Source organism: Ostrea edulis, chromosome 4, assembly GCF_947568905.1.
Source record: "Ostrea edulis chromosome 4, xbOstEdul1.1, whole genome shotgun sequence".
Lineage (NCBI taxonomy): Eukaryota > Metazoa > Mollusca > Bivalvia > Ostreida > Ostreidae > Ostrea > Ostrea edulis.
Genome location: NC_079167.1, coordinates 71,907,863 through 71,934,898, shown reverse-complemented (window position 1 = coordinate 71,934,898; position 27,036 = coordinate 71,907,863). Strand labels below are relative to the sequence as shown.

At 35.3% G+C, this 27,036-nt stretch overlaps 1 protein-coding gene across 4 annotated transcripts; it reads left to right on the top strand.

Annotated features, from left to right (window-relative positions):
• Nucleotides 1-18: 18 nt before the first annotated feature.
• On the top strand, nt 19-27,012 carry LOC125668471 (alpha-N-acetylglucosaminidase-like). Of its 4 annotated transcripts, none has more exons than XM_048902680.2 (23): nt 19-125; nt 549-594; nt 4,410-4,567; nt 6,603-6,787; nt 7,421-7,568; nt 7,725-7,795; nt 7,999-8,160; nt 10,398-10,463; nt 12,914-12,977; nt 13,715-13,785; nt 15,046-15,120; nt 15,230-15,311; nt 15,681-15,830; nt 16,057-16,199; nt 16,944-17,016; nt 18,881-18,976; nt 21,053-21,138; nt 21,267-21,371; nt 22,397-22,580; nt 23,039-23,082; nt 23,190-23,247; nt 24,185-24,284; nt 24,913-27,012. In XM_048902680.2, exons 1-23 carry the CDS (start codon nt 114-116, stop codon nt 25,122-25,124), a joined length of 2,391 nt encoding a protein of 796 aa, XP_048758637.1. In that variant the 5' UTR covers nt 19-113; the 3' UTR covers nt 25,125-27,012. The 4 variants fall into 4 exon arrangements, with proteins under 4 accessions (XP_048758637.1, XP_056019668.1, XP_048758638.1 ...); XM_056163693.1 differs by lacking the exon at nt 18,881-18,976 and adding an exon at nt 18,737-18,832; XM_048902681.2 differs by lacking the exons at nt 10,398-10,463; nt 18,881-18,976 and adding exons at nt 10,512-10,577; nt 18,737-18,832 and having other exon boundaries at nt 42-125.
• Nucleotides 27,013-27,036: the final 24 nt, after the last annotated feature.

Sequence of the window (27,036 nt, the reverse complement as noted above, 5' to 3'; positions counted from 1 at the left end):
AAATAGTTACAAGATCAGTTTTTATTTTACACAGTAAAGTCACATGATACAAACATCCATCACATGATTAAATATAAAATAAGAGCGAAAAAGGATATTTTTGGAATGCTATCATGAAGTCAAGGGTAATATTCTAGGCTAATTATAACTTTATTCAACAATTGTCATGTAGGAGTTAAAGAAATTGATAATTTCTGCAGGGAACTAAAAAAAATAGTGTGATTATGAATGTGTTTATGCCGGCTGCCCTATTTAATCTGAGCAAACTTGTTACATATATGTAGTATGATTGACTCTCCTAATATACTGTTAATCTCAGCGAGATTCATCGAGGCTGGATATTTGGAATAGGTGTCAATCCAAACGAATCTCGCTGAGGTTTTTTTTTTAAAGACTATTTTGCTCAGATTCTGTAAAAAAACAAACAAACCTGTAGCCCTAATGCTAGTCCTTTCCAACCATTGTCATATATACTCTTTTAAACAGGAAAGGTAGTCTAATTCATTTGAGTAAATTCTTGTATACAAATCATTTTTATTCTTTTTCAGAACCTTTTTCTTCTGTTCATTAACTTGATCTTGGTGAATTGTAAAGGTGAGTCAACTTTATCATGTGATGTCCGCTAAGAGAGATTAGTGTTTTCTTTTATAGATAAGTTGTGTTTACTTCTTAGCACTTAAGCATTCTGGCCCCAGTTGCAAAAAGGTTAATTAAGTTTAACTGACAATTAACATTATCAATAGCTGTGGACGTTAACTGTCAGTTAATGCAAAGTTCTAACTTTTATGGAACTAGGTTCTGGAGAGCATTCAAAACTGTCATTCTGAAAAGGAATACATGCATTTATGTGTAAATCTTGTGTAGGGGTCAGAGACCTGTTGTATAGATGTTGGTTGGATATTTCATTAGTTAGAGCTGACTGAAGGTTCAGGGGGATCTCAGGATTGAATTTTGGCCTGGTGTATTGCATTTTCCTCCTGTCTGTTCCATTTGTAATCTCAAGCATTTAGCAAGAACATAGCAGGTGAACAAGTTCAAAACACACACTAACACAGAGTTCAAAATTAATTTTTAGCACCATAATCAAATTTTAGATAATGTATAAACAAAACAAAAGAAAGTCTATTATTTGAGAGACAAGAAAATAATTCAGTTTAAGAACGAGATAAATATAATTGTGTTCCTTATTTGTTCCTTATTTCTGTTATATTGAAGCAGTGTAAGATCTTCTTAAATGTTGATATATTTAAGGAGGAATGCTACATAACACCAGAGAAATTTGATATGTATGAAAAGTGGAGGATATGTACAAGAGTAATTCTATAATTGTAAACTTTCTAATCATGCAGTCTGACTAATGTAAACTTTCCAATCAGTCTGATTAATGTAAACTTTCCTATCAGTCTGATTAAAATCGACCCTCTCACTTGTTCGATATACTGACAATCTCAGCGATTGATTTTAATAAGACTGCATTCCAATTTACTTTATTTAGTCAAAAAATGCAGTTTTAGTTGAATTTTCAAAGTGCCTGCTGGACTCAAACTTGTTATCTACAGATTTGCAGTTGACATGCCAACCTACTGAGCTACTCAGTTAGGCTTTTAAGTCTAAAACAAATAGACAGATGTTGCTGATATTTATATTTTCATTCATGTTTTAAAAGGAAGTCAACCATTATGAAGGTCTAGTATACCACCTTAACTTTTTATCAATGTCTGTCTCTGCCACCTGTGCATCATGACTATCAACAGAGTCTCTCCTCTCCTTATTATACCCCCCACAACAAGTCGGGGGGGGGGGGGTATACTTGAATCGGTCTGTCCGTCCGTCTGTAGACGCAATGGTTTCCGGGCTCTAAAGCATTATCCTTTCCACCTACCGTCACCATATCATATATATGGACTACCCATGGGATGAAGATGTTCCCTATCGATTTTGGGGTCAAAAGGTCAAGCGCACTGGACATCGAAGTAGCAATATGGTTTCCGGGCTCTAAAGCGTTATCCTTTCCACCTACAGTCACCATATCATATATATATGGACTACTCATGAGATGAAGATGTTCCCTATCGATTTTGGGGTCAAAAGGTCAAAGGTCAAGCACACTGGACATCGAAGTAGCAATATGGTTTCCGGGCTCTAAAGCGTTATCCTTTCCACCTACAGTCACCATATCATACATATGGACTACCCATGGGATGAAGATGTTCCCTATCGATTTTGCGGTCAAAGGTCAAGCGCACTGGACATCGAAGTAGCAATATGGTTTCCGGGCTCTAAAGCGTTATCCTTTCCACCTACAGTCACCATATCATACATATGGACTACCCATAGGATGAAGATGTTCCCTATCGATTTTGGGGTCAAAAGGTCAAAGGTCACGCGCACTGGACATCGAAGTAGCAATATGGTTCGGTTTGTCCTGCCATTTCTTTTTTACACTCAGAAAAGAGGTAGTTTATACCTATTACCAACACCCTTTGGGAGATTGGGGTAAGCAGGGGGTATTCTTAGTGAGCATTGCTCACAGTACCTCTTGTTCAAATCATTGTTTTATTATACCCCCCGCAAACAAAGTTTGGGGGGTATATATTGGAATCACCATGTCCATCTATCTGTCTGTCCATGTGTACACATGATTTTGTCCAGGCATGTTCTAAAAAAACCTAGTGAGTGAGTGCATGGATTTTTCTGAAAATTTGTACATTCATCATTTCCTCACTTATCAAGATTTTCATATTGATTGGACAATTTTTCGTCAAGTTACAGGCTTTTTTCTACTTATGAACTCAGTCATTTTTATACCCCCCGCAAACGAAGTTCAGGGGGGTATATAGGAATCACTGTCTGTCCGTCTGTCTGTCTGTGCAGATTTGTGTCCGGACCATAACTTCTTTGTTCTTTGACATAGGCATACCATATTTGGCACACAGATGGATCACCATGAGACGATGTGTCAAGTACCTTCATGACCTCTATATGACCTTGACCCTTGACTTCGAGGTCAAAATTAAAGGTTTTTACAATGGATTCGTGTCCGGGCTATAACTTCTTTGTTCTTTGACATAGGCATACCATATTTGACATATGAGTGTATCACCATGAGACGATATGTTGGGTACCTTCATGACCTCCATATGACCTTGACCTCAAAGTCAAAATTAAAGGTTTTTACAATATATTCGTGTCAGGGCCATGACTTCTTTGTTCTTTGACATAGGCATACCATATTTGACACATGGGTGTATCACCATGAAACAATGTGTTGGGTACCATCATGACCTCTATATGACCTTGAACTTTGACCTCAAGGTCAAAATTGATTATAGGGTTTTGACATAGTCATACCATAAGACATGGGTGTATCACCATGAGAGTATGTGTCGTGTACATTCATGACCTCTTTATGACCTTGACCTTTGATCTCAAGGTCAAAATTATAGGTTTATACCATGGATTTGTGTTCGGACTGTATCTTCCATTTTCTTCTACAAAGGCATACCATATTTTCACACTCAGGAAAGAGGTAATTTATACCTATTAACAACACCCTTTGGGAGATTGGGGTAAGCAGGGGGTATTCTTAGTGAACATTGCTCACAGCACCTCTTGTTTGAAACTAAAAAGAGTATATCTTAACAATATACGCCCGTAAAAATAATACAGAAAGGCACATTATGAAAACTCACATTCAGATGGAATTTGATGAAACACTCATACTTACAACATACAACCCTACAACCCCAGAGATTTGGCTGAAAAACCAAAGAAATGGAACACCCCCCACCCCCCCACCCCAGCAGAATGCCGATTAAAATCAACTACACAGAAACTATCTGCATGGACAAATTACCACCGCAATTTGAAAACAGAACTGTGAAGATTTATGGACTGTTTAATTAAATTTGTTTATGTCCATCCCCATAATAAACACTCTATCAATTTAAAAACTCTATATTTTAACACATTTGATTCACATGTTTGTTGTCGTGCACCATTGTTTATTATTATACATGTAGTAATATCACTCTGGAATCTTTTTTTTTATCTGATAACGTTAGCCGAAATTTGCACCTCAGTAGCTAAATTTCAGTATTTTATTTGTTCTGATGACAACCGTCTAAGGTCGAAACCGGTCAACCAAATAAATTTGAAATCGCATTCTCATGATGTGTTGGTGATCTGTTTTTTATCTTCAAATCTGTGATTATTTCACTTTTACATGACAAGCAGCTACTGGCTTCACTTGACATGGATTGGTCAAAATTTGAATCTGATTCTGGATGATGGTTGCATGTAAATATTTCTCCAATTTTCCTCTGCACTGAAATTGATCCCAGAAAGTTCTCCTGAAGTACAATGTTCTTCACATTTAACTACATTAATGGAATTCTTTTAAACTTCAGATTTTGAGTCCTTGTCACACTTAAAATCAAAAGTGTCCGCAGGAAAACAAGAAGAGGCAGCCATAGACTTATTCCAGCGAGTTCTAGGACTGAGGGCTGGTGACTTCAGGGTCAAAGTCCAGTCAGATCTGGGGCCGAAAGAGAAAGACACATTTATAGTAAGTGTGTAAACTAACTAAAGGATTGTAGACATGAAACAATAAGAAATGCATCAAGATCTGGGTGTGACTCCGTACCCTTGATTGTCGGAAAAGCACAACATTAGGGTAGAAAACCAGTTAAAATCTTTTGTCTAATACCAATCTGTAATTGGATTGCTGCATCTTTTTAAAAAGTGGAAATTGTAATATTTCTGGTATTCAAAAATAATATCCACTCACTCATCTCAAATTATCCTGCCTCTGATAAAAATCTTGAAATTTCATGGGCTGAAACCAATACAATATACAATGATATTATGCCTCGTACTACCCTGGTATTGCCAATATGCCCTCTCTATGTGGTTCACTGACCACATATGTGTACTATGATGACATGAGAATATATACTCTAGTACGAGGAATTAGTTAGTGCATATTGTGACATCATAGATAACAACATAAAAAGTACGAAAACAAATGAATTTATATTTGAATTTACAGTTCGTTAAAAAAAATTTTTTTATCCTCTTGTTGTTGGGTTTAAATGTAGCCATTTTTTCATTGTTGTACGTTTGATAAAGTATCTCAAGAATACGTATGTTGCAGTCATTTATTATTGTTGTACATTAGAAATGCATCAAGAATGAATAATGTCAATATGCCTTTAATAAATGTATGCGTAAAATCATTGACAGGATAAATTCGTTATGGAGACACTTAATAGAGAAGTAATCTGAAAATATATGGGGGCCTTGGGAAAAAAAATTGGGTTCGGCTTGAATTGACCCCATATGTTTCAGTGTTACCCTTCTAAGTGTCTACATAACTGATAATATATAATTGTAAATTTTTCAACTTTTTATACAAACACACAAGAGATCTATAGACACCATGTAGTGATGCATAAGTGTTAGAAATGTGGGTCGAGTAAAGTTGTGACTGATGAAGACACGAGATAGAAGTGAAAATACTGATCTTTGCATGCTTCATTATTCAGAATACTGGAAATGAGGTTGTTTCTAACACATTAGTAGAACTCGAGGCTGAAGATATAAATGAAGTGTTGTTTGAAGCTGCATGGTCCAGTGTTCATCTAGTATTTTTTTGTACAGAATTACTTAAAGCAGATGAATTAGGTTTTAAAGTTATTGACTTTCTCGTAATTACATGGTTGAAAACATTTTCATGTAAAAGAAAACAGTGAGAAGATTATCTAAAGAGTAAATATAGTGGGAACCCATAAATACATTTGCTGCTTGTTAAGTCTAGCTGTTAGGTGTCTATAAATAGCCCCACGTGCATGAGGAATTTAAGTTTGGAAGAGTTTTAAACAAATTACCAAATGATATTTAATATTTTTTTTCTTTTAAACTTATGATGTGGTACTGTAGTAACAAATTACACTGATAAGACAGTCTGAACTGGATACATGAGTTTTGTGTGTTCTCCATTAGAAATGGTTGAGTGACCGTTGATTGTAAATACATATTTAAAACCAAATAATTCTGGTTAAAACAAGTGAAGTAGTGTATAACATGTCATTCAGCCTCATAAGTATGTGTCATGATTTAGCACTGTTTTTACATGGTGGAGAAAATTTGTCAAAATTCAGACCATACAACTTTACCACGACATCTTTGTTTTGCAAAATCAAAGAAATGCGCAAAGTGATATAAGACCAGACATGGTAATGGCAATATGTATACTCTTATTAAATTCTATTTTCCTTCATGTTTTTTCCCCCCATTATTTGTTTAATTTCATTTTCTTAAACTGTTAGTGTAAAAATTATTTATGCAAAATATTATTTAAACAACTTGATTTGGGACTGATAAGGGGCATATTGCTATGTTGACATGGGACTGGTAGGGGACATATTGCTATGTTGACTTGGGACTGGTAGGGGACATATTACTATGTTGACTTGGGACTGGTAATGGACATATTGCTATGTTGACTTGGGACTGGTAGGGGACATATTGCTATGCTGACTTGGGACTGGTAGGGGGACATATTGCTATGTAATACTTACAGAATGCTTGTTTTTACACAGATCAACACCCAGACAAATGATGTTGAGATTACGGGGACAACAGGTGTGGCCGCTGCAATGGGACTGTATTATTACCTGACTAACTACTGTAACTGTCAGATCACCTGGGGAGGGAAACAGCTGGCCATCCCCTCCCCCCTCCCCAAGGTGGAAGGGGGCAATATCAACATCACAACAAATGACAAGTGAGTGTTCACCCACAGTAACACTCGTAAATTATACAAGGTAATGACATTGAATTCACAACTCATGAAATTAAATTCACCTTATTTATTGATATTTAATTGATAAACAGGTTAATATACAAACTGCTCTTCTTTGACTTTGCAATTTTCAGTTTTCTGGTTTTATTGCTTAGTTTGGTTTTCTTTGTTTTGTTTTTGACAGGTATAGGTTCTTTGAGTAACTTCTATGTTTAAAAGTTTCTGATGGGAGTTGTTTTGATATTTCTGGTTTCTTTGAAGGTTTCGGTTCTTCCAGAATGTATGTACCATAAGTTACTCCTCGGTTTAATATTTCTGGTTTGTTCAACAGGTTTCGGTTCTTCCAGAATGTATATACTATAAGTTACTCCTCAGTTTAATATTTCTGGTTTCTTTAACAGGTTCTGGTTCTTCCAGAATGTGTGTACTGTAAGTTACTCCTCAGTTTGATATTTCTGGTTTCTTTCACAGGTTCCGGTTCTTCCAGAATGTGTGCACCGTGAGTTACTCCTCAGTTTAATATTTCTAGTTTCTTTAACAGGTTCCGGTTCTTCCAGAATGTATGTACCATGAGTTACTCCTCGGTTTAATATTTCTGGTTTGTTTCTTCCACAGGTTCCGGTTCTTCCAGAATGTGTGCACCGTGAGTTACTCGTCGGTGTGGTATAGGTGGGAACAGTGGGAATCATACATTGACTGGATGGCTATGAGAGGGATCAACATGGCACTGGCCTTCACCGGCCAGGAAGCCATGTTCCAGAGGGTGAGTTATTTGATTAATGTTAGAGTTCTCAAATGTAAATGACCAGATGCTTTAGTAGTTTAATGTTTGATTGATTTTTCTTGAGACTGTTTCGAACAGAATTTTATAGACATGTGTAAACACTTGATTGAGGAACTGACAGTGTTTTATTCACAGGTCTATATGGGTCTTGGGTTTACAATGGAAGATCTGCAGAGTCATTTTGGTGGACCAGCATTTTTAGCATGGTAAGCTGGGTCAAAATCTAGTATTTATTTATCTAAAATTCAATGTACTGCAATAGTAGTCTTTTCCACATTATGTATATTCCAGAAATATAAAAAATATGTACATGGCTTTTTGACAAATACTTAATAAGTGAATACTACACAAAGTTCTATGCTTACACATATTGTATCACTATTATTAAAGTTCTGGTATCTTGCTTCAGGTCCCGGATGGGTAACATGCATGGCTGGGGAGGTCCCATTACGCAGAGCTGGATAGATGATCAACTGATTCTACAGCACAAAATCCTGGGGCGGATGCGGTCCCTAGGTATGATCCCTGTTCTGCCGGGGTTTGCTGGACATGTCCCTGAGGCAACAGTTCTGTAAGTCGAGAGTAAGGTTAGATAAAGGTCACACCTGAGACTGTGACATTGAGAGTAAGGTTAGATAAAGGTCACACCTGAGACTGTGACATTGAGAGTAAGGTTAGATAAAGGTCACATCTGAGACTGTGACATTGAGAGTAAGGCTAGATAAAGGTCACATCTGAGACTGTGACATTGAGAGTAAGGTTAAATAAAGGTCACACCTGAGACTGTGACAATGATCGAGAGTAAGGTTAGATAAAGGTCACAGTGCAGATTCATGTTTGTAAAATGCATGGCTCCTGGCGGTAGGTTGGAGCCACATTTGAGATAAAAGTTTTTCATGCGAATATATAGGGAAAATCTTTAGATATGGGCCAAGGTGACTCAGGTGAGCAATGTGGCCCATGGACTTCTTGTTTAGGGTATAAATATCATCTATTTATTGACAGCATCTGGCCATCATCTTGGTATACAGCCGAAGTAATCATATACAAAATATTCACCACATCATTACTCATTACCATGCAAGACTTCAATTAAAATAATTTAGTCTTTCAAGGACATAAATTTTGTGTCTTGTGCATAAATTATTCAGATCAATACATTTGTCTTGAATAGTTAACACATGTTTTAAAATCTTCAAGATCTAAATTTTTCTATTATGGGGTCATACCATAGTAAAATTGGTCATATTGAATTGTCATATTCAATGAAGTACAGAGTGTTAGATATTAGACATAGTTGAATACTGTGCACCATATTTCATTCATTCATAATCATTTTGTGTAAAGAAGTATAGCGCACTTGGTATGCAATTTTGCCTACATAAATACTTTTTTCTTGAATATCATTTTTTACAAATATTCTGCTATACAATGTCAGTTTATACTTGTGTTATCCCAAATTACTCAAAAAAGATATCTATATGTTGATAGTATCTTTATTTGATAAGCATAAACATCACCGTGATTATATAGAGTATATAGTAGATGTAACATAATGGGCCTAAAAAATTGCAAATTGTTGCAAAAGGCCACCCTAAACCAGAAATAAAACACTGAAATTGTTTTACTTGAGTATGACTGTACATAAGTCCAGTTGAAGAAATTTGGTTTAAGGTGGCCCTCTTGTTGAAAACAGCTAAAATATGAAAAAATCTTTCTCAAAATTTACCTTGAAATTTAGCAGCCTGTTAAACGTGAAACCTTTAAACTTACATGCCTGGGTGGTCTAGTGGTTTAGGTGCACGGCAATCTTACACTTAAAGCATACATTCCAAGTTCAAGACTAATATTTTTCCCAATCTATTTTTTTTCCCCTTTGCTTTTCATTTTTTTGGGGGTCATTTTCTGGGGGGGGGGGGGGGGGGGGTATAAATGTGATACATATTTTTTAACAAATACATGTATTAGTCATTTTCATCATAACTTCCAATATTTGCAAGTTACGACATAAAAAAAGAATTTATTCTGAGATCACTGTAGTTCCGTTTGTTTACACTAACCTGTTCCTGTGTGCACAGGATTTTCAAATCGTAATGTGGCTGACGAAAAGCTAAACAAATTAAGTAAAAATAGGTCAAGGAAGGAATATAACTGTTATACAGTTTGACTTCTCAAAAGTAAATATAAAAACTCATGTAACAACTGTCGTATGATATTTAGGCAAAGGTAACACTCGAATTATTGACCAAAGGCAAATGAACTGATGAAATCTATCAAAGGTACTGCAGCCATGTCAGAAAAAGACAGTGAGCTAAGTAATGGCATATGTAAAAGGGTTGTTGTGTGATATGAATGCACCTATGAAAATATTGTACTGTTCATCATTCCACATAGGAACATGGTTTATTGATTAAAGAACTACTTATATAAATGTCAGTAATGCTAAACTGCAACAGTTATTTATCTTGGTTAACGAAACATTAAAAACTTAAAAATAACACGCCAGTCTATTATTGGAAACCGTTGTTTTCCTTTTACATTTCTGAGTCAGCCGTTTGTCAGCAAATGCGCTATACCTCTTTGAAATATTTTCTTAATGCAAAAATTATTTTGTATATGTGGAATATCCAAAAGTCGTTTCTCACTTACAGATGCAAGATTGCAGAAAAATGTGTGATTAACAGTAATTGAAAAACAAATTATATCTTTGTAAATGTGCATTTCCATACCCACCTGTTATTTTATACAATGAAATTTTCTCAGGAAGACTACATGTCTACCACACAGGTATAATTGATATATTTCCAGGCGATATCCGAAGGCTAACCTGTCCAGACTGCCCGACTGGGCAAGTTTTAACCAATCCTACTGCTGGTAAGTTCACACTTCCCAGAGTTCCCTCACTTCCTACGCTTTTTTCAGGCACTTCCACACAGCCAATGTGTCTCGCCTCCGAGACTGGGGACATTTCAACAAGACGTACTGCTGGTAAGAGCACATATCCCACAATGCTCACTTGCTTTTGTTTTTTTCCAGACACTTTCCCATGGCTAACGTGTCTCGACTACGAGACTGGATGTCTTTTAATAAAACGTATTGTTGGTAAGATGATCAGTACACATTATAGATTGGCTGTTGGGTGTACTGTCACATGTTGTGTTGGGAACTCACATACAGACACTAACTGTCATTTTTATAGAGGGGCCTTGCATGTGAACACTATTTGTAATTTTTATAGAGGGGCCTTACATAGAGACATTGCTTGCGATTGTTATAGATGGGCCTTACATACAGACACTAACTAATTTTTATAAAGGTGCCTTGCATGTGAATGATATCTGTGATTGTAATAAAGGAGCCTTACATACATACACTGACTGTTGATTTGAACATATTTTATCATGTCACCTCAGTAAACTCAGGTGACCTATTGCAATTGGTTTTCATCCGTCGTCAGTCGTGCGTTAACAATTGAACATTTTTAACTTCTTCTTAATAACTACCCGTCCAATTCTATTCAAATTTGGTATGAAGCATCATTGGGACAAGGGGGGCATAAAGTGTAAATTTCAGGATTCCAGCACCCCTGGGGCCCAAGGGGTGGGGCAAAAACAGCCCAAAATTGACCAATTTTCAAAAATATTCTTCTCAAGAACCACACACATGTAAGAAAAACTAAATGCATAGTGATGTAGAGCAGGAAGGCCTCTACCAAAATTGTAAATTTCATGATCCCCGGGGTAAGGGTTCTGACCCCAGGGCGTGGCAAAACTTGTTATATAGTGTTTATGTGTAAAACACTTAAATAACATCTTCTTTAATGCTATTGATACTAAATTGAAAGTAAATAGATATTTAAAAAGAACAGGTAGTCCTTTACCAAAATTGTAAATTTGATGATTCCAGGGGTAGGGGTTTTGGTGTCAGGGTGGGGCCAAAATGGTCAGTTATTAAATGTGTAAACAATAGACATTTTTAACTTCTTCTTGGTAACTATCATTCCAATTCTTTTCAAATTTGGTATGAAACATATTTAGAACAAGGGGAACATAAATGTAAATTTAAGGATTCCTGCACCCCTGGGGCCTAAGGGGCAGGGCAAAAAGTGCCTAAAAATGACCAATTTTCAAAAATCGTCTTCTCAAGAACCACAGTTACCACACTGTGATTGTTATAGAGCGACCTCACATACAGACAGATTGTTATAGAGGGACCTCACATACAGACACTGATTGTTATAGAGGGACCTCACATAGAGACAGATAGTTATAGAGGGACCTCACATACAGACAGATTGTTATAGAGGGACCTCACATACAGACACTGATTGTTATAGAGGGACCTCACATACAGACAGATTGTTATAGAGGGGCCTCACATACAGACAGATTGTTATAGAGGAACCTCACATACAGACACTGATTGTTATAGAGGGGCCTCACATACAGACACTGATTGTTATAGAGGGACCTCACATACAGACAGATTGTTATAGAGGGACCTCACATACAGATTGTTATAGAGGGACCTCACATACAAACATATCATTATAGAGGGACCTCACATACAGACACAGATTGTTATAGAGGAGCCTCACATACAGACAGATTGTTATAGAGGAGCCTCACATACAGACACTGATTGTTATAGAGGGGTCTCACATACAGATTGTTATAGAGGGACCTCACATACAAACATATCGTTATAGAGGGACCTCACATACAGACAGATTGTTATAGAGGGGCCTCATATACAGACAGATTGTTATAGAGGGACCTCACATACAGACACTGATTGTTATAGAGGGACCTCACATACAGATTGTTATAGAGGGGCTCACATACAGACACTGATTGTTATATAGGGACCTCACATAGAGACAGATAGTTATAGAGGGGCCTCATATACAGACAGATTGTTATAGAGGGGCCTCATATACAGACAGATTGTTATAGAGGTGCCTCACATACAGACACTGATTGTTATAGAGGGGTGTTGGATATGAACACTATTGCTGCTGCTTATCTTTATTTCATGTGTGGTTTAGAAGTAAATGTTTGTCAGGAAAAACTCTCTTGGTATTTAGAATAGATGTCATCACTTTTATTAGAATAAGGCACAGTTTGAAGAATATCTCATGCAAGAATAAATTTCTGTCAGTGTGGAGTTTTAGGCAGCATATTTTAGATAATTGTCTGAGACAGTGTATTATAGAATAATTTTCTGTATGTTTTTCGTTATGAAGTTTTAGAAAGTGTATTTTAGAATAATTTTGGAGTGTTTTTCATAATGGAGTTTTTGAAAACATGTTTCGTATATTACAGTAATTACCTGCTAGACTTCAATGATCCTCTGTTTATGAAGATAGCAGTTCGTCTTATTAAAGAGGTAGGTGTCGTGTATAGACTATAAATTACATTTAATTTATTATTCACATATTTCATTATCTGTGGATTTGATGATGGTGAATGGATCCTATGTGGGGGTAGATGGGTAGTTCATACCATAATATATTTCATTAACATGACATAGATTACATATTTATGTCCCCCTTTAAAGAAGAGGGGCATATTGCTTTGCACCTGTCAGTTGGTTGGTCGGTAGACCACATGTTGTCTGCTCAATATCTTGAGAACCTTCACTTCATCGTAATGATATTTCATATGTGGGTTAGTTACGAGTAGAAGAGGACCCCTATTGATTTTCAGGTCATATCATCAAAGGCCAAGGGTCAAACTGGACATAGGAAGATACTGTCATCTCAATATCTTGAGAACCCTTTGCTTGACAGACATCAAACTTGGTACACTGGTACATCTTCAGGAGAAGATGACCCCTATTGATTTTGAGGTCACATGGTCAAGGGTCAAACTGAACATAGTGATATAATATATTTTAAGAATCATTTGCTTCATTGGTAAATGGTTTTGTTTTAAGCTGCATGTGACATAAAAGAGTGATTACTTTTGTAGTATGAGTTTAGAGTAGATCATGTGTATGTGACATTACTTTTGTACAGATGGAGTATGAGTTTGGAGTATATCATGTGTGTGTGACATTACTTTTGTACAGATGGAGTATGAGTTTGGAGTAGATCATGTGTATGTGACATTACTTTTGTACAGATGGAGTTTGAGTTTGGAGTAGATCATGTGTACAGCGTGGATACATTTAATGAAATGGAACCACGATCGAAGTGAGTAGTTTTCATTTTATCGGTTTATAACTATAGTCAAAGGAAAAACATTAAATCTGTATAGTACAATCAAAATGTAAACTAATTTTACCCTCTCTTTATAATAATGATCTTAAATAGTGGCAGCTGATAATGTATATTATTTTTTAAAATATGTTAAGATTGAGAGAGCCTTGTGTGTTGTGGTAATTTGTTCCACAGGTTCACACCTGAGAATTGTAAAGAGGTCTTGAAAAATTGTGTGCGGAACTTTGGTAATCGAAGATTTGATTCAGAACGTAGATGATAAGATTGACATTTTATTAACTCACCAAGATAATCAGGAGACAAACCTTGAAAAATTCTAGATAATAAAATGTACCTCATATATAGTCAGCCAACTAAGTTTCTCAAACAATGGTTTAGAAGAGGAATCTGGATTTGAAAGATGAAATATCTCTGAGAATTAAGATACATCTACGTTACATAGTACCAATGTGATTGATATTGAATATCTTATGACTGTGATTCTTAAGCTGCTTATTCTCATTCAGAGTTGTGTGAAATATTAATTTCTGTCTGGCTGTATTATGTTCATCAATATTTACACACAGGCACCTGAAGTTCGGATAGTGTGTATAGATCTTGTGTTCATCCCCTCACTTCCACTACCCCACCCCCACACACACCCAATGAAAAATATGGAACAGATTGGAGATATTAATGGTTTCATATTTATTTTTCATTGGATTGAATGGGGGTGGGGGTTATGTGCATAAGATTTGTATGCATGTTCTCTCCACACTTAAAGTGCCTGTATATTTACAACCATTAATATTTTTCATTGGATTGGATGGAATGGATGGAGGTGGAAGGTATGTACATAAGATTTGTACATATACTGTCTCCACACTTAAAGTGCCCGTGTATTTACAATTATTAATGTTTTGTCCCTGTAGTACACCTATGGTGATTCATTGTTTTCATTTCTTGATAAAAACACTGTAACATGCAAGTGACCTTTCATCTTGACATGGAAATTTATATCTTAAAAAAAAACCACCACCCATTTTTCATCACAAAATCTAGATATATTGTATACAAAGGGGGATGTGTAGATATAAGGAATAAATTTCTAGGTAGTTTGTATATAGAGGGGAATACGGAAACAGTGGAAGCAATGGGAGTAATTAGAAAATTCTGCAAGCTTCACCATCATACAAACAAACAAGATATTTATTGCTCAATTTTAATTCAAAAGTTGCTTATTCTCATTGATAGTTCCACGGAATATTTGGCTCTGTCAGGTCGTACTATTTACAAGAGTTTAAAAGAAGCAGACCCTAAAGCCATATGGTAAGAGTTTACACATTTTAATGCCTAAAAAAGTCCAAGTTTAAGAAATATGAATTAATATGTGACTCTCTCGTTTTTGTACACTTTTTTTTTTCTTTATACTTTTCAGGTTGATGCAGGGATGGCTATTTATAGATGAGGGCTTCTGGAAGCCTCCCCAGATGAAGGCCCTGTTGACTTCGATTCCACAGGTACCACTGACAGACGGACAGACAGACTGACACCATTATAGTATTCCATTGAATCGGAGATTTGGGGGCATTTAGTTTTTGGTCTGTCCATCTGTCTATTTGTCTGTCCACAAAAACTTTAACCTTGCTTATAAATTTTGAATGGATGGTGATAGGGCTTTAATATTTCACATGTGTATTCCTTGTGACAAGACCTTTCTTTTGGTTCCAAAATTACTTGGCTGCCACGGGGGCATCAGTGTTTCACAAACACGTTTGTTTTGTAGAAAGTTATGAATGCCTTTTATACCGAACGTTGGTATATCTGTGCTTGATTGATTGCTTGTTTAGGATAACTTTGATTATTTGTTCTGGTTGTCTGTTGTGCAGGGAGAGATGATCATCTTGGACTTGTACTCGGAGATTATTCCTATCTTCACAAGAACGGACTCGTACTATGGTCAGCCTTTCATTTGGTGCATGCTACATAACTTTGGGGGCACAATGGAGATGTATGGGGCCCTGAAACTTATCAATGAGGTAAAATTGATTTGATGTATGTGGCCCAGAAACTTAACAATAAGGTAAATCATTGCTGAATGCTGAGGAAAATGATATGAGCATTTGTTAGTTCAGGTGCTTTTATCATGTACATGTATCAATGAAATTTACATGATATTTTACCACATTATGAAAATACCTGTCAACTATATGCAACACATTGAAAGGTAGAGAAATTTCAAATGATTGACAATTTTTATTGTAGGGTCCCTTCAATGGTCGGGCATATCCAAACAGTTCTATGGTGGGATTGGGGATGACACCAGAAGGAATTTTCCAGAATGAGGTCATTTATGAATTCTTCACAGAAAATGTCTGGAGAAAAGAACCCCGAGATGTGTCCACTTGGTAGGGGGTCTAATTTTTACAAGATCCATAGAATTTGAATCACTAGGTCACCTGAGTCACTCATTTCATTCATGTGATGGAAAGGAAAGTATGTCACAGCTTGTTGATGGCTGATACCACTTTAAGGAAAGTTCTACCGCTTGTGGTGGCATTTTTGTCATATTTGCTAAATCAAAGTCATAGAAAAGAAAGACTTTGTGGTGGGTGTATTATGTACTGTTTCTGGTACTCTTGTTACAAAATAATGATCACCTTGTTTGATTGAACTGTCCATTGAAGATTAGTGTTATTCAGGTGACTATTAAGGCCCATAGGCCTCTTGTTAAGATTTGACTCTTCAAAAGTTATATGTAGTAAATTCCTATTGTAATACCGTATAAGCAGAATTTTTAGCGAGGATTTGATTTTGGCATTATTAGTTAGAGTGATGAGGTCACTAAAATTGAATATCGCTAACAATTGATTCTATATCAGAGGTAATAGTTATCTTTCCTGGAATTGTAAAGTCGCTAAAATTAGCTCTCATTAAATATATATACCCATTTTTATGGAGAAATCACTAAATTTGTGTCTCGCTAAAAATTCCACTTGTACAGTATTTTATCATCAGTGGAATTTTTATGTCAATCTTTTTACCAAATATTATTGACCATTGTGGTTCATATATTTCATATTCTATACCTAGTTAATTACCGGTAAGAACATTACATGTATTTGAATAATCTATAATGTATGCTTTTACAGGATTAGCAAGTATGTTTTGAACAGATATGGAAGGACAAACAAATTTATAGATTTGGCCTGGCAGTATCTAAAGGTAAAATATTATTTAATATGTGAATTTGATCTTGAGTTGTTGGGTTTTTTTTTTTACTTCTTTCAGTATTATTGAAAACAGAAACTATTATTTCATTCTTTGCCACAATTTCTTTACATGATGCATGCATTAATACATTAAGTCATTTCTCCGCAAAAATTAATTCTCTGCTAAATGAAATGATTGTAATATTATGACTGGTTTTTTATCGTAATATTGTGACTTTAGTTTATGGCCAATCTAATTAAAATTAGATCCTTTGATCCGCTCACGTATATCGCTACACAAGCGATATACGTGAGCGGATCAAAGGATCTAATTATACCCTCCGCAACAAGTTGTGGGGGGGTATACTGGAATCGGGTTGTCCGTCCGTCCGTCCATCTGTAGACACAATGGTTTCCGGGCTCTAAAGCATTATCCTTTCCACCTACCGTCACCATATCATATATATGGACTACCCATGGAATGAAGATGTTCCCTATCGATTTTGGGGTCAAAAGGTCAAAGGTCAAGTGCACTGGACATCGAAGTAGCAATATGGTTTCCGGGCTCTAAAGCGTTATCCTTTCCACCTACAGTCACCATATCATACATATGGACTACCCATGGGATGAAGATGTTCCCTATTGAATTTTGGGTCAAAAGGTCAAAGGTCAAGCGCACTGGACATCGAAGTAGCAATATGGTTTCCGGGCCCTAAAGCGTTATCCTTTCCACCTACAGTCACCCTATCATACATATGGACTACCCATGGGATGAAGATGTTCCCTATTGATTTTGGGGTCAAAAGGTCAAAGGTCACGTGCACTGGACATCGAAGTAGCAATATGGTTTCCATTTAAATTCTTTAATGGCTTTTTTCATCGCATGGAGATGCTGTGTTCCTAGATACCTTTTGGATCATAATACTGAAGTTTTACATATTACCAACACCCTTTGGGAGATTGGGGTAAGCGGGGGGTATTCTTAGTGAGCATTGCTCACAGTACCTCTTGTTTTAATTAGATTGGTTTATGGCTTACAATGTTTGTAGAATGCAATTTTAATATAAACCAGAATGGCGTGCATAGTTTAAAAAAAACGACAAGAGTTGATCATGTGAGGGCATTGCTTGTTGTGACTTTCTAAAGTTATGTCAGCCTTTATGACATTTGTACGAATCCTGTGTAAATTGTCATCTTTCTGCCATTACTAAATATGTGATAGCCCTATCTTATCAGGATTTCAAAAAGTATTTTTATGGAATCTTGCAGTGCAGAAAACAAGTGGTTTATCATAAAATAGCTGACAAATAATTAATTTTTGGTGTTTTATAGTATAATGGGTGTACATGTATATCAGGAAAATCATAATAATTCTAAAATATCATTTTTGCATGAAAAATAATTTATGGGTAATGTCTTCTGCTTTCAATATGTATCTTACTGTACATTTTTCTGCCATTTATGTAATAACATGGTACAATTTGTTTAAACTTTATCTCACATTGCTAGCTCAGCATTTAGGTTCCGCAAATCTATTTTTATATATAACCTGAATGCTCGATTCTAACAAAGACTGCTTCTTACAGATTTTGCAGAATGAGTAGTTTCGAAGAAGATGAATAATTTTAGATGTATTTCAGCTTTGAGCCCAATTGCATGTTCTAAGATCAGTTTATCACTTCAATTAAGTCATGAACTTTGACATTTCTTAACCTTTACCCTATCTAATTTAGCACAGTGTATACAACAATTCTGACAATCTTAAGGACCATGACTCCCAAACCATTCCTGATCAACGCCCCCGTCTTTCCCCACAGATGAACCCCGATGTAAGTACTTCTCTTGATCTCTAATGTGTTTATTCTATGTTTGTGTAGCTTGGTATTTACAACAACAGTGACTATCTCCATGACAACAGCATAAACATCATAGTAACGACCTTGCCCCGGATGGCTCCCTTGATTCAGCAGGATGTAAGTACTCTATAGGCCAGTGTAGTGGTTGATCCCTGTCACGAAAACCCAATTTCTCCACTTCATGCCTTGTGTATATGAGCCTGCAAACTTCACTGTTCACACAGAAGCAAACACAACTTGCATCAATTCAGCAAATATTACTCTGATAACACCATGTCACTTAGTCTTGTGAATTGCAATTATTTTAGATTTTAAGAGAGATTTTTCTTGTGAGAGAATTAAGTACAGTTGAACTTCATTATCTTGAACATCATTATCTCAAATGAGTATGGCAAAGTGAGTTGGAAGTCCCAACTGCATTTTCTTTTTGTATCTTAACCTCAATATCTTGAACTCTCGTATATCGCCAAGTTTTTCTATCAGCCTCATCATGTTCGAGATAACAATGTTTGACTGTATGATAGAATCGTTTAATGAACAAGTAGAAGTAATAAACATTGAAGCCTTGTAGAATCCACTGAAGCATGTGCTCTGATAGTTATATACAGACCCTGAAGTTTACTAATGGTGAACAAATACTGAACGGTTAGGAAACGAAAGCTGAACAAGTTGAAAGGAATGGTTTTCAGTGAGAACAGAATGGTTTTCGGTGGGAACAGAATGGTTTTTATTGAGAACAGGATACTTAAAAATGGAGACTCAGTGGTTTGGTTCAGAATTGAACACTTTAAGCCAATATGGGAGCAAATAGATTGGCCTCGATTTCAGATTCTGCTTTTTGGACTCTTTTGTCACATTTTACATACATAGAAATTGTGTGAGAGAGAAAGGTGAGAGGGAAAGAGAGAAAAAGAGGGATTTCCTTGCCTAAATTAAAATAATTTGCAGATACTACCATTTTGAAGTGGAAAGAATTGGGATAAAAAGAGATTAAGACTTGTACAGTTTCGTGTATGCACAGGGTCAGATATCATTCAATGTGTGACTAGACATGACCCCATCATATACATAGTGAGTAAAGGGAACCAACATCAACCTGAATGTACACAGGGTCAGTCTGATAGAGTTGAAAAAACAACTAAAATCGTCCTTTAAATGGACTGATTCACGATTTTCTTCCAAATTTTGTTCTTCACTTTAAATAATCAAAATCTACAGTCTAATATGTGTAGAAGGTTTGACTAAAAAAAATAAGGTTATTCATAAGGAAGCTCATTATAGAGAGTTTATTATTTGTTTTGAAAACAAAAATTGAGGTGTGTTATTGTTTACGGGGTTTTCAAAATAAATGGATATTCATCCAAATTTATTATATATCACATCTCAAGTATTCTTTAGGTAAAATGTATCCTTTAAAAGTTAAAATTTGTGATTGTACAATATGAAGATGCTTTAAATTACAAAATTAACGTTTCACTGGTTTGTTTGTTTACATAAAAAGACTCGAGTCTTTGTTTACATAACACAGAATCAAAGCTAAAATATTGCTCTTATCCTTGCATTCAGACGGTCCAAATTTTGGTTGTCAACATTAAATGAGCTATATTTTTAATTTTTAACATCAAAAATGAAAAACATTTCTTTCGAAAAACGTGAACCAGTCCCTTTAATACATGGGAAATATGTGTATGAGATATTGTGTGTTATATGAGATATGTATGTTTTATAGGAGATATGTATCATTTTAAGGAGATATTTTATGAGTTATACGAGATATTTTATGAGTTATATGAGATATTTTATGAGTTATACGAGATATTTTATGAGTTATATGAGATATTTTATGTGTTTTATGAGATATTTTATTAATTATATGAGATATTTTATGAGTTATATGAGATATTTTATGAGTTAAAGGAGAAGGCTTTTATAGGCGTTGCCTACTGCCTAATTCTTATTATGTTATTCATAATAAAATACTGTTTAAATTGATATTTTATGAGTTATATGAGATATTTTTTTGTTATTTGAGATATTTTATGAGTTTTATGTGTTTATGAGATGTTTTATGAGATATTTTATGTGTTATTTGAGATTTTTTTATGAGTTATATAAGATATTTTATGAGTTATATGTGTTTTATGTGTTATATGAGATATTTTATGTGTTATATGAGATATGTTTGTGTTCTAGGTGTGGTATAACCCTGAGGATCTGTATGTGGCCTGGGACATAATGACCTTGAGTCTGGACGATTTCAGCAACAGTTCTCTTTTCATGTGAGTAGATATGAGTAGCAACACTAATGTAGAATTAAGACAATCTGTTTCATATTTTTTTTACTGTTTTGTTTACCGTAGCGACACTGCACTTTAAGGTAAAACTTTGTCCCATTGTTTGTTTATAGGTATGATATTGTTGACGTATCCCGAAACAGTCTGCAGATCTTGTCCATTAAATACTACACGGACTTAGTGTATGCGTTTGGTCGTGGTGACATCACTGCCGTACAGTAAGTCATGCTATAGAGATATTTTCTAACTATGAATCGCTCGAAGGTTCATATTGTACAAAGGAGCTTAGTGGGTTGTTCAAAGTCTAAGGAGCTTTATGGGTTGTACAAAGTCTTAAGGAGCTTGGAGGGTTGTACAAATTCTAAGGAGCGTAGAGGGTTGTACAAAATCTAAGGACCTTTGTGGGTCAATCTAATTAAAATTAGATGTTAGATCCGCTCACATACTTGCTACACAAACATCTAACAACATCCCATAGAAGGTCATGTCTGAGGTCCAATTTGCAACAGCCAATCAAATTTCCAACTTCAAATCGATAGGGTATTATCCCACAATTCCATGTATTGTTTACATAGGGAAGAGAAAAAATGGCATCACCCACGATTTTGACTTGTTAATCATGTTTTTGTTGAAATTTTAAACTATGGCAACATCTGGGGATCTTTACATGTATACTTCAAAAAAGAAGACATTTAATTATCTGTTCTTATTCATTTTTCAAAGCCTCGAGATATCTTCAAGGCAGTTTTAATCACTTCCACTTCGTTATCAGTTGCCATCTTTAATTTATAAGTAACCAAATACAGTATATAATGAGGATTCTCATTGGTTTCTGATGACACTTCCGCCTTTGCATAGATTGGTTACTTTTTCATGCAAATTTGACCTCTGACGTGACCCTCTATGTGATGTTGTTAGATGTTTGTGTAGCGAGTATGTGAGCGGATCTAACATCTAATTTTAATTAGATTGTTTGTGGGTTGATGTGTAACTGCCATCTGTAAATCATGAGTTTGAATCTTGCAGGTTTTAATTTTTTTCAAATTGCTCTTTTTTTAAAACTGAATTTTTTCACTGAATAATGTTGTTTTTAGATTTAATTGCAAATTATTTTTATACAGTATTTTCTAGTTTGATTAGTACATCCTTAATTTCAGATCTCATGGGGACCAGCTAATGAGCTTATTACATGACATGAACACATTACTCAGATCTGATTCTCACTTCCTGTTGTTGATTTCAGATCCCATGGGGACCAGCTACTGGGCTTATTACGTGACATGGACACATTACTCGGGTCTGATTCTCACTTCCTGTTGGGACACTGGATAAAATCAGCCACAGACAATGCTATAGACATGCAGGATAACTGGTTCCTACAGTTTAATGCCAGGAACCAGATTACTTTGTGGGGTCCAAGAGGGGAGGTATGAACCAATCATCTAATAACAGTGTAAATCTGTTACCAGTAGTTACATGTAGGCAAATTCAGAATGTCCAGCTCCTCAAACATGATCACTGTAATACTCGTGAATGATTAAAACAATGTTATTATTTCTAGTACATGAATTCTACAAGAAGAAATGAATTTTATTTTTGAAAATACATGAGGGTATGAACTGTGACGGTTCATGCCGGCTTACTTTATGAAGCGCATTATAATAATTACTTTCTACTTTCATTTTTGTTGCATTTCCCAGCTGTTAAATATACTACAGACACAGTGACTATATTTATCAAGATTCATACGCAGATTGTTCCCAGCTACTGTACATTCATGAGGAAATGGCAATCATTACAATTTGTGAAGATATCAAGGGAAAAAACATCAGAAATGTAAATACTAAGATTGCAAGTTGTAACCAAGTGTTTGTGTGTGTTGTAGATCCGGGACTATGCCTGTAAACAGTGGTCAGGACTCATCAAGGAGTGAGTGTTTGTTTGCACTTTGCTGAATTCAGGCTGCAGGCAGAAATGAAACATTGTTTCTTATCTTGTTTTGTTCCTTTATGAGTGTTGTTGATTTTCTGTTGCAGTTATTACTTGCCCCGCTGGGACATCTTTGTGAATTACACGTTGGATATTATGTTACATGTAAGTTCAAAGTTTTTTATTTTTAGCATCATTTCATTATTTCATGTTTTATTGATGATCTGTTTAGTGATTCTGGTTGTTTATTTTGCTGTAGACTTTCTGTAGTTTGCCTTGTTTGTTATATATTCTCTGAATGATGCTTGGGGTTAGTCACATTTATAATTGATCTCTAATTATAGGTTAGTCAAAAAACTGAGGATTCGTTTTAATATATACAAATCGGCTATCGGAGTGAATTTATGAGAAATTCTACACCTCCAAAGCTGTTGAAAGACCTCTGGGTATTTAATTTGCTGAACAAGTGTAGACTTCCTATTGTTTGTAGTCCTATGGGAATCCAGGTTAAAATAGGTCCTCACTACCCCTTACTTATCATAAGAGGTGACTAAATGGGGTGGTCCTTCGGATGAGACTGCAAAAACTGAGGAACTGTGTCACAGCAGATGTGGCATGATAAAGATCCCTCCCTACTTAAAGGCCATAAACGCTGAGCATAGGTTTAGAATTTGCAGCCCTTCACTGGCAATGGTAATGTCTCAATATGAGTAAAAAATTCTCATGAGGGATGTTAAACAGTCTACAACCAAACCAAACTATTGCTTGTATAGTTCTGGGTCATTACACAACTTGTATAGTTCTGGGTCATTACACGACTTGTATAGTTCTGGGTCATTACACGACTTGTATAGTTCTGGGTCATTACACGACTTGTATATTCAAGAATTTTTCACTGTTATAGAGATGTCACCAGTCATTGATGAAGTGCATAAATTTTTACCAATGCATGGTGCTCAAGGCCTCGGCATTAAAGGATCTTTCTACAGTCTTTCAGTTATTTAGATGATTGCTTCATTATAACCGGATACCTTCTAAATAGGTTCCCTGTAGGGTGGTGTTGCATTGTAGGATATGACAAATTCTTCATGTTGTCTTTCAGAACAAAACATACAACGCTACCGAGCTGGATATAATGATCTACGATAAAGTGGAGTTTCCATTCAGTTACAGACTGGATCAGTACCCCACAGAACCTCAAGGTAGGGAGCAGTCATTAAGTAAGGAGCAGTCATTAATTAGGGACCACTATCCTTGATATACATGTATTGGGTTTGTTGTAATGGTTGATGATGATTGAGTTTATTTGGGTTCATTGTAATGGTTGATGATGATTGAGTTTATTTGGGTTTGTTGTAACGGTTGATGATGATTGAGTTTATTTGGGTTTGTTGTAACGGTTGATGATGATTGAGTGTATTTGGGTTCGTTGTAACGGTTGATGATGGTTTATTTTATTAGGGTTCATTGTAATGGTTGATGATGATTGAGTTTATTTGGATTCGTTGTAATGATTGAGTTTATTTGGGTTTATTGTAACGGTTGATGATGATTTATTTTATTTGGGTTCGTTGTAATGATTGATGATGATTTATTTTATTTGGGTTCGTTGTAACGGTTGATGATGATTTATTTTATTTGGGTTCATTGTAATGATTGATGATGATTTATTTTATTTGGGTTCGTTGTAACGGTTGATGATGATTTATTTTATTTGGGTTCGTTGTAATGATTGATGATGATTTATTTTATTTGGGTTCGTTGTAACGGTTGATGATGATTTATTTTATTTGGGTTCGTTGTAATGATTGATCATGATGTTTTATTCAGGTGACAGTGTGGCCATTGTCAAGTCCCTACACAAAAAGTACCGACCAGATACAATGTCCGAGTTCTTCCAAACACTGCAGAAAGCTACTGCGGAAAGGCACAGAAAGGACAGGCGAAACTGGAGACAGCGAAAATACGGCTCACGGACAAAAACGTGGAAAAAACACAACACGCCGTATAATCCACAACTACATCTCGTCATTAATAAATAATCTAGTGCTGAATCTGTAGTGCTGAGAGGGGCGGCATTCTACTGGAGGAACACGTGTGCTAAAACATTGAAATTAGTAGAAATTTTTTTTTATGTTTTGCTGTACAAATTGTATGAATTGGTTTTTAGATGCATCTTGCTTTATAAGTTGTGTGATTCTGTAGACAATCTTTTTTAATTAGATTAGACAGGAAACATCAAGTCAATTTACAAATGCTTTTTATGTTTGGTCTCGGATTATTTTTTGTGTACATATGAAATATTAGTTACAACATCTGTATACCTACAGTATATCTACATGTTAATGTAGCAGTTGAAAATCTGGGGCGCGTTTTACAAAAGAATTTACGACTTACCACAAACTTTACATACTGAAATTTTCCAGTTTATTGTATATCATTCACTCCAAATTCAAAGTATTTTGTAAAGAAAAAGTTCAAAAATTTAGCCTCAGAAAAGTTTTAATTCATTCATTTAAAGGAATAACTCTGTAATACAATTTAAGACTTGCGACTTTGTCGTAAGTTGTTTTGTAAAACGAGCCCCTGGATACTATTTTTGGATAGAATAGCTAGCAGAATCATTGATGAGAATCCTGTGATGAGTAAGTCTTGTGACTGAAGTAAGATTTGTGTCCATGTTGGCAGCACTTTGTATAGTGTCCGTATAGTGATGATAATCTGTGATAAATGTATAAAGAGAGACGATGTATTAGTATTGATTTATAAGGGCTCATTGTAGTGATTGATGATGATTCTATTAATTATTTGATAATGTATATTGAAAGAGAAATTGTTGAACCTTAATGACATGGAGTAGGTTATAAATGGTTTTGAGTTGTACGTTAATGTAACCATATTACAGTTAAACATTCACAGATGTTCAATAATACACAATTTATTTCATGGATGGGTTTTTCCATCTCTCTTTAAATGTCCGTGAATATAAAATATGAATTTGAAGTTTATCTCACCCAGGTTTTATATTTACGGAGCATGTAAAACTTCTGTTCACTCCACCAATAACTGTACGGGTCACTACAAAAAGCAGAATTCTTATACTGAATTCTTTTGTCTAGAGTTTTAAAGGCTTTTAAATTCTCATCAAATTCAAACATTCCAATTTTGCTTTGCTTCAGCTTCATTTTATGAAATGTCTTCCGCTGATCACAGAGCTCAAATTTTGAGGAGCTTCTCAGCTGAGAGTCTGTCTGTGATGGGAATCTGTCTGCCTGTTATTAAGTTTCATGTGACTAGTCCAGAAGAGCAGAGCCAATTTCAAACTTAATACTGCTGCATACAGAAAGCAATGTTTTAGAAGATAACAAGGCCAGGGTTTGTGAAATGTTTGTTTATTTGTGCTTTTAAAAGTTTAGAGCCTTGGGGATTGCAATAGTACTTTGTCTAAGGTTTTATATATAGACCAATATTATTTGGTGTAGATTCAAGGTCAGATGACTTTGGCAGTTTGTCAATTTATGCCTTTTAGTTTGTGTGACTAAAAATATTAGCAGTGTGGCCTCTTGTATATTAGATAATGAATTGAATTGCAGATAGAATATTTTTTTTAAATTCTAAATCTCGGGGAAATTCAAATTTATATTTTTAAAAAATATGTCATGTGTTTAAACTTTGATAAAAGCATTACATATACATTGTATTTTTCTGCCTGGTATCAAAGTATGTGTTGTATGAACTGAATATATTTGTTCAAGAAAATATTTCCAAGGTGCTATAATTATACTATTTGGTTGCAATGTGACTTGATTAATTGATGCTGGTACATGTATCTTGCCTGTTATTTTATGCAAATATTTTACATTCCAGTATTTTTTTTAAGTAGTCATAGGTATGACATCATGCCCTGTGGAATAAAAATTGGGAAGAATGTATATTTGTTACGAATTATCCTTT